A 14,223-nucleotide genomic window follows, 5' to 3' on the forward strand; every position below is an offset into this window, starting at 1 on the left:
GAGATTTGATGGAAGAGCCGAGGTGGACGGGCTGCATTGGGAGAAGCCGGTGACAGCACAAGCCCTAAGATACACTGGCAGTCAAGAGGAACAACTTGAGGCAGACTAGGCCAGATGTGAGAGCCTGGGTGTGTGTGTGGGGGGGGGGACAGCCTTCTCTTTGAAGAGAGGCAGAAACACCTCAGGCACTTGGCTGAGGTGAGGGAGGGAGGAGCGCCTGCGGTGGGTGTCCCCAAAGAGACTGCGGGTGGTATTTGAGGAGCTCACCTGGGCAGAAAGCCTCATCCACTCCAGTGGGACAGTCCCGTTTGCCATCACAGACCAGCCCCTGGGGAAGACACTGGCCGTCCGGGCACTGGAAGTCCCCCGCGGGGCACAAGCAGTCACTCTCATCGCTGAAGTCTCCACAGTCATCGTGTCCGTCGCAGCGGTACAGGTATGGCAAACAACGCCCAACTGCACAATGGAACTCGCCGGGCTGGCAGGGCGGCCCACAGCCTGAGAGGGGCAGGAGAGCTCACTTAGCCCCGATGTGCTGTTGGTTTGGGGCAGATAAAGCTCATGGCCAGCCCAGGGGACCTGCCCCCCCCCCGGTCCCATGCTGTCACTTGGCTGGACAAGTGGCAGCTCCCTTCCCTCAGTTTCCCTGGCCAGCGCCAAGTTCTTTGGGAGGAGCACTCTGAGGGAGTGAGAGGTGGTGGGCCCAGTGCCCCCTACACTGAGAAAAAACCCCACTAGCATGCTCCGTATACAAAAGATCCCTTTTTAAAGGCTTCTTTTGCTTCCTGGTTGGCACTGGACTTCCCTCCCCAGGGACCGTGCCTGTTCCCTCCTATCGGCTTCCGCCAGCGTGTGAAGACTTACCTGCTTTGTCTGGCTTCCCTCACTGCCTCTCCTCCCTGTGCATTTGTTTTAATTGCGTAGGAGTTTAAATTGTGTGCATGTTTCTTCTAATTGTTGTTTTTACCTGCTTTTATATTATATATTTCAAAAACGTATTTTAATGTTTTTGATTGTTCTCCATCTTGGGGACCCTAAGCTTAGCGGAAAGATGTCATAAAAATGGTTTAAATAAAACGTTAACATGTGGGAGAGGGACTAGTTAACGTTTTGGATTTGCCCTGGGTGTCTCCAGCTAAGGATCTGGGACCTGCTTCGCTGGGCAATCACCAAGCTTGTTTCCACTGCCCAGGGATCCTGAGCCCCCACCCCTCCTTTCCACAGCGTCATGCCAAGCGAAGCCCAGGGGTGGCTGTGGATGCCTGGGGCTAGGGTTGCCAGCTCCAAGTTGGGAAATTCCTGGAGATCTGGGGGATGAAACCTGGAGAAACTGGGGTATGGGGAGGGAAAGGACCTTGGCATGGCATAATTCCATAGAGTCCACCCCCCAAAGTAGCCATTTTCTCCAGGTGAACTGATCTCTGTGGCCTGGAGACCAGTTGTAATTCCGGGACATCTCCAGCCACTACCTGGAGGCTGGCAACCCTACCTGGGGCTGCCCTCCCCCGCTCACTTGCCTGCCTCATCCGAGTGATCCGCAAAGCCACAGTCCAGCTCTCCATCACAGACGTGTTCCCGGGGGATGCAGCGGCCGTTGGAGCAGCGGAACTCATGCTGGGCGCAGGCGGGCACAGGGCAGTCCCTCTCATCAGAGTGGTCCAGGCAGTCTGCAGTGCCATCACAGCGATAGCCCCATGGCACGCACTGCCCATTGGCACACTGGTACTGATGTGGGGCACAGCTCAAAGCACAGAACTCATCCGAGCCATCCCTGCAGTCATCCTCATTGTCACAGACCCATGCGCTGGGCACACAGCGCTCACCCGTGTGGCAGGCAAACTCTGTCTCGGCACAGCGGGGCTGGGTAGCACAAGGCTCCAGAGGCACAGTGCATTGCCACAGGCCTGCCTCACATGAGCTGGGGGAGGAACACACACACATGAACCTGCCTTGTACTGCATCATTCCATCAAGGTAGGTCAGTATTGTCTACTCAGATTAGGAAGGGAGACTGCTGAATGGCAACTGATAACGAAGCTCAAGACAATGCATCCACCAGGACTGAATCGAGACCTAGGCTTCCTGTCTCGACCAATGCTGATTTCTCCACACCTACTACCCCTCTGCATACCCCACCCTATTCAATCACACCTGCCATTGTCATTTACCAGCTATTATCATTTTGCTTCCGTAATCATGCTGCTTTCCAAGATATAAAGACAGATGGATTCACATTCTAGCTGTATCTGAAGAAGTGAGCTGTGACTCACGGAAGCTATACTCTACCACAAATATTGTTAGTCTTATAGGTGCTACTGGACTCTTGCTCTTTTCCCTTGTCTACTCAGACAGTCAGCAGCTCTGCAAGGTCTTAGGCAGAGGAGGTTTTTCACATCACCTAAGACTTGCATTGAGAGCTGCTGCAACATAGTGGTTAAGTGGTTAGGCTGTGAATCAGCACTCTGCTGGTTTGAATCCCTCAACTGCCATGAGTTCAGCAGGCGGCCTTGGGCCAGCCTCGCCTCCCAGCCCCAGCTCCCTACTGTGGGGATAATAATTACAGTGAATATGTTCACTGCTCTGAGGGCACTAATCTGTCTAGAAGAGAAGTATATAAGCATGCTGCTGTTGCTGCTGTTATTATTACTGTTATTATGCCAAGCAGATGCTGTTCCGCTGAGTTACAGCCCCTCCCCATGCGACACCAGAGGGGCATCTGGCCAAGATGGCGCCTTGGGCAGAATTTTCTTCCAAGGCGTTGTGGGTGGGGGTAGGGGGGGTGCAGGAGCCACCCGGCTGGGGAGCAGCCAGTCCATTCCCGCAGGGCCCTTCACCATCCCCAAGGCCCCTTGCTGACCTTGGTTTTCTAGTGTGTGCACAAGCTGTGTGTTCGCTGCACAAGTTTGGGACCCAGCACAGAAGATGGTGTGAAGAAAATGTCACCTTTGACATTCTTTTAAAATGAGCTTCATGTCCTTATAGGTTAGGGGACATACTTGATCTCAGAAAGCACAGAGAGGACTGAGTAGAGAGAGCAGGGGGGTGGAATTCCTATACCCCCCTCCTTATGGCCTTACCAGTTGCGGCACTCCTGCATCACCAGAGCTCCCAGTGGAAACAAGGTGCCCTCCCAGTAGCAGGGGCACTCCGAGGGGTCAATGCAGCGGCTGTCTGTCAGGGAACAAAATGACACAGAGTCAAGGACTGATTGGACCCCATGAACCCTCATTTGTGGCTCTGGAGAGCGTGAGGTCAGAGTGGGCACCAAGGCTCTGCTGGAGACGTCGGATTTGCCAGCAGCTGCTCCGTGAGGCTCCAACGGGTGGGGATGCCGGCTGGAGCAGGCAGGCTCCGTTCCCCAAGGCCTTGGCCCACCAATGGAGCTTCCTAGCCCAGCAGGGCCTTCAAGCTGGGCCAAAGCCTGGCCATCAAGTGACACTGGCACGACCAACGCATCGTCTCTTATGCCGGACTACTGTGCCGGGCCAGAGACTGGGCCGCATCCAGACAGGGTTGGAGATGGCCCTCTTGCCGTGCTGTAGCCACCATTTGCAACTGAATCGGCTTGTCAGGGCAGCTGCAGGTGATTTCTACAGCACAAAGACAGCACAATATCGAGCGGCAGGGGCTGCAACCAGGGACTGTGCAGCTCTTGATTCTGGGAAAACGCGGCTGGAACGCTCACGAGGTCCACCCCCTTTGCAAGTCTTACCATGCAGCACCTTCCCGTCGGGGCAGAAGCATCCCTCCACACAGGAGAGGGTCCGGCAGTGTTCAGGAGGCTCCAGGCCGAAGTTCTTGCAGGTCTGGGGGCAGGCAGGGCCACAAGACTCGTACTCCAGCCCGTGGTCACACTGCATGGCTGAGTGGACAGAGAGGGAGGCACAGAGCTGACTGCAGCTGCCAGGGTTCCCAGGCGCCCGCCAGTGGCAGGCAAACTCCTGGGGATTTGCCACCTTGCCTGCCGACTTGCCAGTGGGACCTCAGGAATGTGCACCACGCGTGTGCTCTCCACAGGTGCAGCAACATCACTTCTGGGGGGTTTCTGCATTTTGTTTGGGGCCAATTTGGGCCGAATTGGCCCCGCACAGAGCACGGGCGCACTCCTGTGGCAGGCGCAACGACGTCACTTCTGGTGGTGATGTCATTGTGCAGGCGCAAGAGCACTTTGCACAGTGCGAAGAGAACCTCACTGTGGGCGCGAGGTACATGCCAGCCCCCCCCCTCCTGCCAGGAGAGTACAGGGAGGGGCCCGGCAGGCCCACCAGCTTCCCAGGAGCGATGCCAGCAAGGAAGGCCCCACGAGGACCCGCACTTCGAGCAAGCACCTAAAGGGGGCGACTGCCCAGGGAAGAGATTTCGGCGTCATGGTGGAGATACCGACGGGAGAGTCAGCTCATTGCGGGGTAGCAGAGAGAGGGGGGCCAATTCCGTGCTAGGGGTTATCTCGGAAGGGGGCTGGGGTAGGCTTGTCAGGTTCCTGCCCGTGGTGGGCGCTCTCCCGGCAACTGTAGCCTCCGCCTAGGCTGGAAACAAAATGGCCAGTCTCCTAAGGCCTTTACATAAATCTGAGGTAATAGTTGCTGGTGGTGGAGAGCGCCCTCAAGTCATAGCTGACTCATGGCGACTCCTGGTGGTGTTTTTCATGGCAAGAGACTAAGAGAGGTGGTTTGCCATTGCCTGCCTCTGCAGCCCTGGTCTTCACTGGAGGTCTCCCATCCAATGACTAACCAAGGTCGACCCTGCTTAGCCTCTGAGATCTGACGAGATCGGGCTCCCCTGGGCTACCCAGGTCAGGGCTGTGGCAATAGTCAAGAGGGCTTTAAAGAGGACGAGGCAGCAGAAACAGGCAGCTCCAGGGGCCAGCTGGGCCCACAGCCTAAAGCTGGGGCTTGCTAATGGGCCTGCAGTCCGGGGCATCTCATGCTCCCCCTCCGGGCAGTCCTCTATGGGGAACAGTCTCTAGGCCAGTGTTTGCCCAGGTTGCCTTGGGGGCATAGAGGCTTCTGGGAGTGGAGTCCCTGCTGCCTCTTATCTTGTGGCCCGCCAACTCCCACAGGAGCGCCAGGCTTACAGCTGGGTCACCAACCTCCAGGCGAGGCCTGGAGTTCTCCCGGAATTGCAACTGATCTCCATACTACAGAGGTCAGTTCCCCCTAGGACATGGCTGGGCCCTCTGGATCCCATCCCCGCTGAGCTCCCTCCCTTCCCCTCTCCCCTCCCCAATCTCTGTCGTCCGCAGGCTCCACCAGGCTCAACCTTCAGGAATTTCCCAAGCCAGAGTTGGCAACCCTACTTACGGCAGAGCTCCTGGCTCCTCCAGTGCACAGCTATGCCATGCTTGCTGCACTCCTCGGCATAAGCAGCGATGGCTGTACAAAGGCATTCACAATCTCCTCCAGAGTCACACCTGCGGGCGGGGAGAGAAGGGCGACATCAGAGGGGAGGCAGCCAAGGGACACCCCAGGCCACACGTGCGGGGGGGGGAGGGAGGCTCCTTGGAGTAGATGCAGGAGGGATAACCCAGCCAGGATACCAGCGGGGCCAGGCCAGGAAGCACTGCATTGGAATGAATACACACCGCTGTTTCTCCACACAACCCTCCCTGTGGAGCTTCTGGAGAAAAGATGCGGTGGGTGCGGAGTTGTGTTCAATATAATATGCAGAGGAGAACAGCCAGGGGTGCCTAGGCCTTTAGCAGCGGTGCAGGAGAAGAAAGCCAGGCAGCTGCAGAGGGCCAGTGTGGGTTAATGGGCCCAGCAGGGGACTATGCCTGGGGGAGCTGGGCCCAGGCTCATTGGGCGGCACCTTCGGCCAGCTGCGCTCTCTCAACTAGCACGCCCCGCAGGGGAGTTATGAGAATTACATGGGGGAAGCAGAGGCAGCCGTCTACCACGCCTCCGCAGAAAGCTTTCCTTGGGAAAACTCTTGTTTTGGACGCCAACGACGGGTGCTTCAGAATCCCACAGACTTCCGGCGATGGGGCAAGGAAGGCACCTGAGGCGTATTTCCTCGTAGGCGCCAGGCTGAGACACTTCATTTCCCCAGGGCTTTCAAAGAAGGGTTTCTCCTCCTTCAGACGTTTGATGGCCTCTTCTGGGCCAAGGGCCATTTGATCGACGTCTTTTTGGTTGCTTGGTGTGCATTTTACACTATTGTTAAGCCCTGGCTTGTTTTAATGGTGCTGGTCTCTTCTTTGACGGGCTTGTTTTGATGGTTTTGTTTTATGAGTCGTAAGTAGCATTAAGCAGGTCTCTGGAGAGGCGGCACATATATTTTCGGATAAAACGGCGTGCCCGTTTCCCAGTCACCTACCCACAGGCATCGAAGACACACCACTCATAGAACTGCTGGCAGGGCAGCTCCTCCCGGCAGGGGCCAAAGAGATCCTGCAAGAGAATCCCGCAGCGTTTCCGCGCCCACGTCGCACGGTGCGAGTTCACCTGGGCAGGGTGAGCAAAGAGACGGTGGTGAGAGGTATCTTGCCTGGGGCTGCTTCGAGGTATTTTGCCACACACACTCTCTTGTATTCTTTCTTGCTGCTTGGCACAGACACCCCTCTCCCCATGTGACCCTCCTGATCTCTGCCTCTTTGGCCACAATGGGGGACATCGTGGGACATTTACGGAGCCAGATGTGGAAGCAGCCTGAGGAACAATGCAAATGCTACCCGTCCCTCCTGCTCTTTTTAGCAACAGTGCCCCAAAGGAGCACCCCCACTTCCCCATCCTCTGGCCCTCATCTGCTTGGCAGCTCAGCCAGCTGAATCTTAGAAGAGGGGTCTGGAATACCCCTCTGCCTGTTGAGGAGGCCACAGAGACGCAGTTCTTCAGGCTGAGAAGCGAGACCAGTTTTGCACCAAGGAATCAAGTTTTTTAAGGAACATGCCTGTAAATAGAACTGCCCACCAGAGCGCTTGCTACAGTGCCCCATTCACCCATGAAGGCTTCCCTGAAATCCCCCAGGCATAAAATACAGTCACGCCGAATACGTTTCTGCCCTTCTCTTAAGGACCCTGTTCAGCGATCACCCTTCCCTGAGATATCTGAAAACTGCCACCACCACATCCACCCCTTCTCAGATCCTGGTAAGGGGTCTGTTGGCTGGAGCAGCTCCCCGTGCTAGGGACAGGGCCCTGTATTCCTCTCTCCATTGAGACTGCAAGAGAACAATTTTTAAGTTCCTCTCCCCCAGTGATCTCACACAGCTGTCTCCCCCTCCCCTGCCTCCCCGCACTAGGGACATAACACTGTTTTCAACTACAGTTCCCAGGTAAAACTGTGTCCCCAACACATTAAAACACACGTGTCTGGCATCACTTGTAGCTTAGCTCTAAGCGACCGTGTCCTGAGGAAAGGCCAGCCCCTCCTCTTAGGAGACACCTCTGAGTTCAGGAGATTACCTACCAAGGCAGGAGACAGCATCCTGCCGGCTACCATCTCTGATAGAATTTGGGCTACCTGGGAAGGCTCCAGGGCAGGCATCCCTGTCCATCCTGCCTCTCCTTTCCTGCCTAGCCACAGAGGCAGCGGTACCTGCACCAAAACACCCTCTAGCAGGATGCCGATCGGGACATACCGTGCACGGGTGCTCAAAGTCCTCACTGTTGACTTCTGGGCACAGCAGGCTGACCCGCCAGGAATTGCCAAAGAGATCAGCGGTAGGCTCCACAATGCCTTGCCTGCTGGTGAAGTCGTTTGCCGTGTCCCCATCAAAGTTCCCACACAGGCCGGCCACGTGGCCTTGGTACTTGGGGTCCAGCCTGACATAGACCCGCATGCCTGGGGGAGGCAGAGAGAGTCAGCGGGCGGTGGGGGGGAGCTCCAAGCCAAAGCGGAGAGGGGAGGGAAGCTCTTTTGTATTTCACAGTTTCCGCAACCTGCAAGGGGATTCCTAAATCAGGCCCCCAAAGCAGCTTACAAGAAATTTGTTCACAATTCTATTTAAAACACAATGCCCACAGAGGATTTGAAAGATAAGCATCTAAAACACAAGGAACAGCCAACAGGCACAGTTAAATTTAAACAATTCTGTGGGGGGGAACCTTCAGCTTTGACTCACAAAGGCTTCTACCCTGGAAAACGTTGCTGGTCTTTAAGCTTTAAGCCACCCACCTGATACTACAGAGACTACGGCAGTCAAGTGCCTGAGTGGCCAGAAGGATGAGTACCTCTTCACACAACGCATCGTGCCCTGGCATACGAAGTTGTCCTGGCCACTAGTTTGGATGGATTTGAATTAGCCAAATTCACAGAGGAGAGGTCCATCAAAGGCTAGTGGCCACAATAGCACAATGGGGTCTCCATGTTTAGAGGCAGGGCATGAATGCCCCCCACGTGCCCAAGGCATGTGGAGAGATTCTCGAGTGCACCTCAAGAGGCCACACACCAAGCCAGCACCGTGGCCCATTTAACACAGTCTGATTGACCCTGGCGGCCCCTGCTCTCCGCGGCTTCCATGCAGGGGCTTCTGCATGCACGGCAGGTGCTCCACACACACCTCTTAATTCTGTGGTCCACAGACCGCCCCCGCCCCAACTCTGCTCACAGCCCATAGGTGAGACTTCTGTGAACTGCTGAAAGGCTTCCACGCAGGAAAGAGTGCCTACGGTCCAGACAAGACTCACCTCCATCCCACAGCACAGTCAGCCCCACGTGGGAGATGAGAGCAAGGAAGAGCCCGGCCCTCTCCAAGCTCAGGCCGTTCCCCGTGTACATCTTGGGGGGGCGCACCGAGACCCCGTTCACGGTCACATCCTTTCCTATAACAGACGGAGGGGGGTGTCAGAAGAGCACAAAATGGGTGAAGGAGGGAAGGGCCACCTTCTGAACCCCAGATGGGCCTTCCTTACCTCGGAGCAGGTGGATCACGGTGTTGCCGACGAGCACAGTGACGGATTTGGTGCAGGTGACACCGCTTGTCCCGCAAGGCACATTCTCGGCAGTGACACTGAAGGCTCCGCTGCTCTCGCGCACCAGGATGTACTCGCAGTCCCCAAGGAAGCTGTAGGCCCGTCCATCAAAGGTGATGTAGTGGGGATCCCCAGTGGCTACACACGTCCCAGCACAGTGGTGGTGGCTGCACTCCCAGCGCCGCCGACGGCAAACGCTGCAGGGAGGATGGGGGAAGGCCATTAGGCACCGATGCTGAGCATGGGTGGCTCATGGCCCCTTCTCTTCGGCATGCCCTGGAAGGTGCATAAGCCCAGGGCGAGCAGCTTGCAAGTGCCCATCAAGCACTGGAAGAGATGAGGGGGGCAGGAAGAGAGGCATAAGGAATCGCATATGGTTTGGGAGGGGAATGGGGAGAATGCCCAAGGCCACTGCAGTGAACTAGGGCACGGATGACATTTTCAGGATCAGGACCGAGGAAGGTGGCAGGATCAGGCCGAAGGCAGAGACAAGACAGTGTCAGGTGCAAAGCACCAGGGCATAGAAGCCTGAGCAACTGGAAAGCGAATCTCCGGCCAAGAGCCTGATCCCTGGAGGTGGCAGAGCAGGCGGGGACATCAGCCATTCCACCAGCAGAGAGAGAGGGGAGGGGGAGAGACAGAGAGAGGGAGTACCCTACTGCTCTACAAGGAGCCTTCAACTAGGCTTCCAGCAGCCTCTTTGGGGAGCAAGTGAAGATGAGGGGGACTTCAATTCCATTCAGGTCTGGGGCTTCACAGCCAATGACAGCACAGGCCCTGAGGGTGGCTGGGAGTCAGCTCACCTGAGCCCCTGGAATGATCTGGCATCCTCCTCCAGCAGTTGCTTGAGTGGCTTGGCTGCAGAACTGGCCCTGGTGGACTGCCAGTGGAGGGAAATGGTGGAAGAGCCCCTGAGCCCAGCCACAGTGATCTCTCGTGAGCATGCCCTTACCAGGTGTTGCAGTCCTTGGTGATGCTGTCGCTGGGTTGATAAAGTCGGCCATTGTGGTGGCAAGGGCACTCCTCTGGGGAGACACAGCGTTCGTTCTGCAGAAGGGAAGAAGCCACAGAACGTGAGCAAGATCCCATCCCCGCAGGCTTGTCGGAAGGAGGCAGGGCTTTTTTTCAGCTGGAAGGCGGTGGAACGGAGTTCCGGCACCTCTTGAAAATGGTCACATGGCTGGTGGCCCCGCCCCCTGATCTCCAGACAGAGGGGAGTTTAGATCGCCCTCTGTGCCGCGTGACTTTGGGAGGAGCCAGCGAAGTAAAGCTATATTTAGACTTCATGATGACAAACTAATGAAACTGAGGCTTGTTTGGCATCAGAGACTATGAGCCAAAACAGACAAGATGCCTGATGTGTGGAGGACACGCATCAGGTTCCTGCAAGGTTCCATGGCAATGTAGTGAGAAAGAACCTCTGCCAGGGAGAAGAGGGAGAAAGAGAAACAGGTTCTTTCTCTAGGCGTCTCTTCTAGTCCGCTCAGCTCCCTCTCACTGCCACCATCTCCCTTTGCTCCCCTAAAAGCACTCAGCAGCCAGAGGGAGCCCAGCGGTCAAGACGAGACGCCTAGAGAAAGAACCCCTGCCAGGGAGAAGAGGTTTTCTCTCCCTCATCTCCCTGGCAGAGCTTCCATCTCACTACATTTCCCATGGGACCTTGCGAGAAATTGACACGTGTCCTCCACACATCAGATGTCTCGTCTGTTTTGGCTCCGAGACAGCTTTGTTGCTATGCATCTTTTTGTACGTGGTTTGGTTGAAAACTTCCCTGGTGGATCAGGCTCCCATTTGCCGCGCTGTTAAACTGGCAATCTGGAGTTTGCTGGCTCTACTCAGGCTTGGATATTCTAAACCAGGCTCTAATCGAGGTTTAGAATGCTGGCTGGCTGTTGTGCAAAAGAGGAAGCGGGCCTAGATGGCCCTCTGGTCTGACCCAGCAGGGGATTCCTTGTGTTCTTACAAAAAGGAAAATTTCCATCAGACAGGGACATCGGACACTCGCCCTCCCGGAGGTCCGCAGGGGAGGAACTCACCAGGAAGACGGTGCCAGGGGGGCAGACGCAGCCATCAGAGAGGCCGGTGCAGCTGAGGTTGCCTTCGGGGCTATCACAGGTGCGTAGGCAGGAGCCAAAGGCATAGATCAGCTCCCCAGGGCAGACCACAGCTTGAGGGCAGCTCTCATCCGTGCAGTTCCAGGCCCCATTCACACAAGTGCTGTAACACAGGTTGGGCAGGAAGATGTGAGTGAGGAAACGGGTGGGGGGGTGGAAATAGTGTCTGCAAAAAGCCACTTCCCTCTTAGAGGCTGCCCCAGAGCTGGGTGGTGCTCAAGACCCTCCCTCCCCGTATGGGAAGTGCTCCTGGCAATGGAGGGGACCCTTCCTTCAATGATCAAACCAAACCATGACCGCAGAGTCAGCGTCGTCCAGATCTGGTCGTGGTATTTGTTGCCCCAAGTGAGTTGTACTCGAGCCCTCCTGGGCAGCACCACAGGGGCCTGGATTGGACTTTGCGAGTTCTGATACAGGCCCCAGAGGTGATAGCAGTCACTGTACTTGCCATGACGGCTGCGAGGGAGTCAAGCCCCTGCCGAGTCTCCGTGCCCTCTTTGTTCTGCTGCCTCAAGCTGTTGCTTGGGGGGCTTGGCTAGAGAACCAGCCCAGCTATACCAATCAAACAGCAATGAAGGAAACCCAAAACTTGACATCTCAGGACCTCCCTGGAGCAAAAACACCAGCCTGCCCCCCCAACTGCTGGGTCAGGCCACAGAAAATCCTCCAATCCCCCCACCCCACCCCGGTCCCTTGTGCTGGGGGGCTCAGTGGCCTCCTAGGACCCTGCCTTGGGTGGAGTCTGATCACCGGCCCACTGAGCTCCGCCTTGTTTCCTCTGATTGGCTGCAGATGACCAGGGTCTCCCGCATCACTGGCTACCTGTGGTTCTTCCGCTGGCCTGCACCTGGAGCCTTCCGCATGCAGAGCAAGTGCTCTGCCACTGAGCCAGGGCGCCCACAGGCCACACTGCACCCTCTTTGCCCATTTCCTCTGCAGGCTTCCACATCCGTGGGCCATTTTCAGGCATTTGGTGAATTCACAAACGCTCCAGAGACCATTGTGTGGCAGCCGGAATCACGTGGCAGAGACATTCAATGAAACCAACCTATCCTGTAGGACAGCCACAGACAGGTCACAGGGTGATTTCATCAAACATCTCCTACCACTCCACCGTGCGCGCAGAGGGAAGCAGCAGACGCCGTGCTGTGCAGGCACATGGAATGCTCTCTGGCACAGGGGTCTCTCCTGGTTAGGTGAGACTCGGAAGGGAATTCCCTTTTGTCCTCAAAGGAAAACATGCACCTGCTGAGGCAGGAGGGGTGGCCACGCCATCCACAGCCAGGTGTGTCCTCTGAGCTTAGAGCCACAGGTGATGATCCAGGAAGCAACAGAACTCAGAGGAAGTTTTCAGATCGGCTCCCAGCACAGCCTTCCTCTTACCCAGGAGTCACACCTGAGGCTCTCCTTGCCGAAGAGAGATCTGGCGAAAAGAGCTCCAGGCTCCCACAGTTTACCTCTGTTCCTCCCGATTCTGGGCTCAGACAGATGAGATGACAATCACACATTTCATTTTGTACATAAAATGTATGTTGCCGCCTTTGGCAGCCTCGGCTGCTTCGAGGGCATGCAGGGAAGCCGAAGAGGCTTTAATCTCCCCTTGGGATCTCTGTTCAAAACTGTGCTTTGTGCGTTGTTATTAGCATTACAAAGAAAAAGAGTCGTGTCCTTGAAAAATGCAGCAAGACTTGAGTCCAGTAGCACCTCCTGGACCAACAAGATTTCCACAGTACGAGCCCAGGAGAGTCAAGCTCCCTTCATCAGATACAGGGAACTGCGGAGATCCCTGAGCCTTTATATCCCAGCCAGAAGGTGGGAATTGCAAGGAAGAGCATCAGGGTGCAAAGGTACGATGCAGCTTGGCCAGATGGGAGGGGGGGGTAGCAAAGGAAGACATCAGGATGCAAAGGTAGAATGGGGCAGTGCGGCTTGATTAGAGAAGAAATGAGCGTCTGTAGCGAGATAAAGAATCCTAAATTCAGCCCAGAGGGGCCCATCGCTCTGCATTTGTGAATGAACTCCAGTTCAGCAATCCCACACTGGAGTCTCCCTCGTCTGTTTGAGGATGGCCACTTTTAGGTCAGCCGCGGAAGCAGCCTTCAAACGTCATCGCCAGGCAAGGAAGAGCTCCTGCCCCCTGCCATTTTCCCATGTGGAAACAGCAATGGGAGGGAATCATTTCCCAGTTGTAGCTGCTCCACATGCACAGAATACAAGCAGCAAAAATTGGGAAAAAACTCCCCCGCAGCTGTTTTTAGCATGTGAAAATGTCTTGGGGGGAAGGTAGGCGCTCCCTTCCCCCCCATGGTTGCTTTCCAAGCCTTCTTGGCCCCCTTTATTTTTTACCCGCCATTCCTTGTACCTGCTGTGTGGCTGCAAGGAACCCTAAAAACCCCAAAGTCCAGTTCGGCCCTGAGAGGAGATGGGGCAAGGACACACGGGGCAGGGACGATTCATTTCCTCTCCCCCTTAGAACTGGAACTCGGGGCAGACAATGAACTTCATGGGCAGCGGACTCAGGACTGATCAAATGGCAGGACTTCTTCATACAGTGCATAATAAACTAGCGGTAGTCACTGCCCCAAGCCAAGATAGCTTTAACAGGAGACTAGACAGAAACCTGGAGCAAGATCCATCCACAACTATTACATGAGGGCTAACGGGCAGCACAGTTCTGAAGCCCGTCGGGTCGCTGGTGGCTGGGTGGTGTCATAGGGGGGTTATGCCAGCGTGAGTCCAGGATATGCCAGCGTAATTCCTAGTTGGTTCCCTGAGTACTTTTGCCTCCTCCCCCCGCCCCGCCCCCGGATTGTGCTGTAAGTTACACGTTACGCAAATCAAGTCTATTTGCTTATATTCGCTTACTATGAATGCTCAGCTTTCTTCCAGGAGCAGTGAGGATGTGCAAAGGACTCCACGGTGAACTGAATCCACCCAGAGGGCAACAGGGCAATGGCCTCAGACTGGCTCCGGAGATTTAACCCCTCTCCTCTCCTCCGTAAGGACTAGATTCTTACTTTTTCATTGAACTAAGGCTGGTCTCTTTACCCAATAGCAAACAGTAGCTGACATACCATTCTATTTATTTACTTAAAATATTTTAATGCTGCCTTTCCACCCAGCTTAGGTTCCCCAAGGCCCCAGTCAAAAACACTAAAGCAAGCCTTTAAAATACATAGTGTGAAAACAGCAATTAAAC

At 55.6% G+C, this 14,223-nt stretch overlaps 1 protein-coding gene across 1 annotated transcript in view; it reads right to left on the reverse strand.

Annotated features, from left to right (window-relative positions):
• The window catches only part of LOC129337950 (SCO-spondin-like), a 131,748-nt gene that overhangs the window by 95,708 nt on the left and 21,817 nt on the right, over window positions 1-14,223 (reverse strand). The window contains exons 18-28 of the mRNA XM_054991976.1: window positions 10,947-11,127; window positions 9,863-9,957; window positions 8,851-9,107; window positions 8,626-8,760; window positions 7,578-7,780; window positions 6,315-6,442; window positions 5,300-5,409; window positions 3,712-3,861; window positions 3,077-3,170; window positions 1,518-1,918; window positions 268-498 (exon numbers count right to left, since the gene is read on the reverse strand). Coding sequence (XP_054847951.1) covers window positions 268-498; window positions 1,518-1,918; window positions 3,077-3,170; window positions 3,712-3,861; window positions 5,300-5,409; window positions 6,315-6,442; window positions 7,578-7,780; window positions 8,626-8,760; window positions 8,851-9,107; window positions 9,863-9,957; window positions 10,947-11,127 — 1,985 coding nt within the window. The remainder of the gene's footprint in view (window positions 1-267; window positions 499-1,517; window positions 1,919-3,076; window positions 3,171-3,711; window positions 3,862-5,299; window positions 5,410-6,314; window positions 6,443-7,577; window positions 7,781-8,625; window positions 8,761-8,850; window positions 9,108-9,862; window positions 9,958-10,946; window positions 11,128-14,223) is intronic.

Source organism: Eublepharis macularius, chromosome 11 (genome assembly GCF_028583425.1).
Source record: "Eublepharis macularius isolate TG4126 chromosome 11, MPM_Emac_v1.0, whole genome shotgun sequence".
NCBI lineage: Eukaryota > Metazoa > Chordata > Lepidosauria > Squamata > Eublepharidae > Eublepharis > Eublepharis macularius.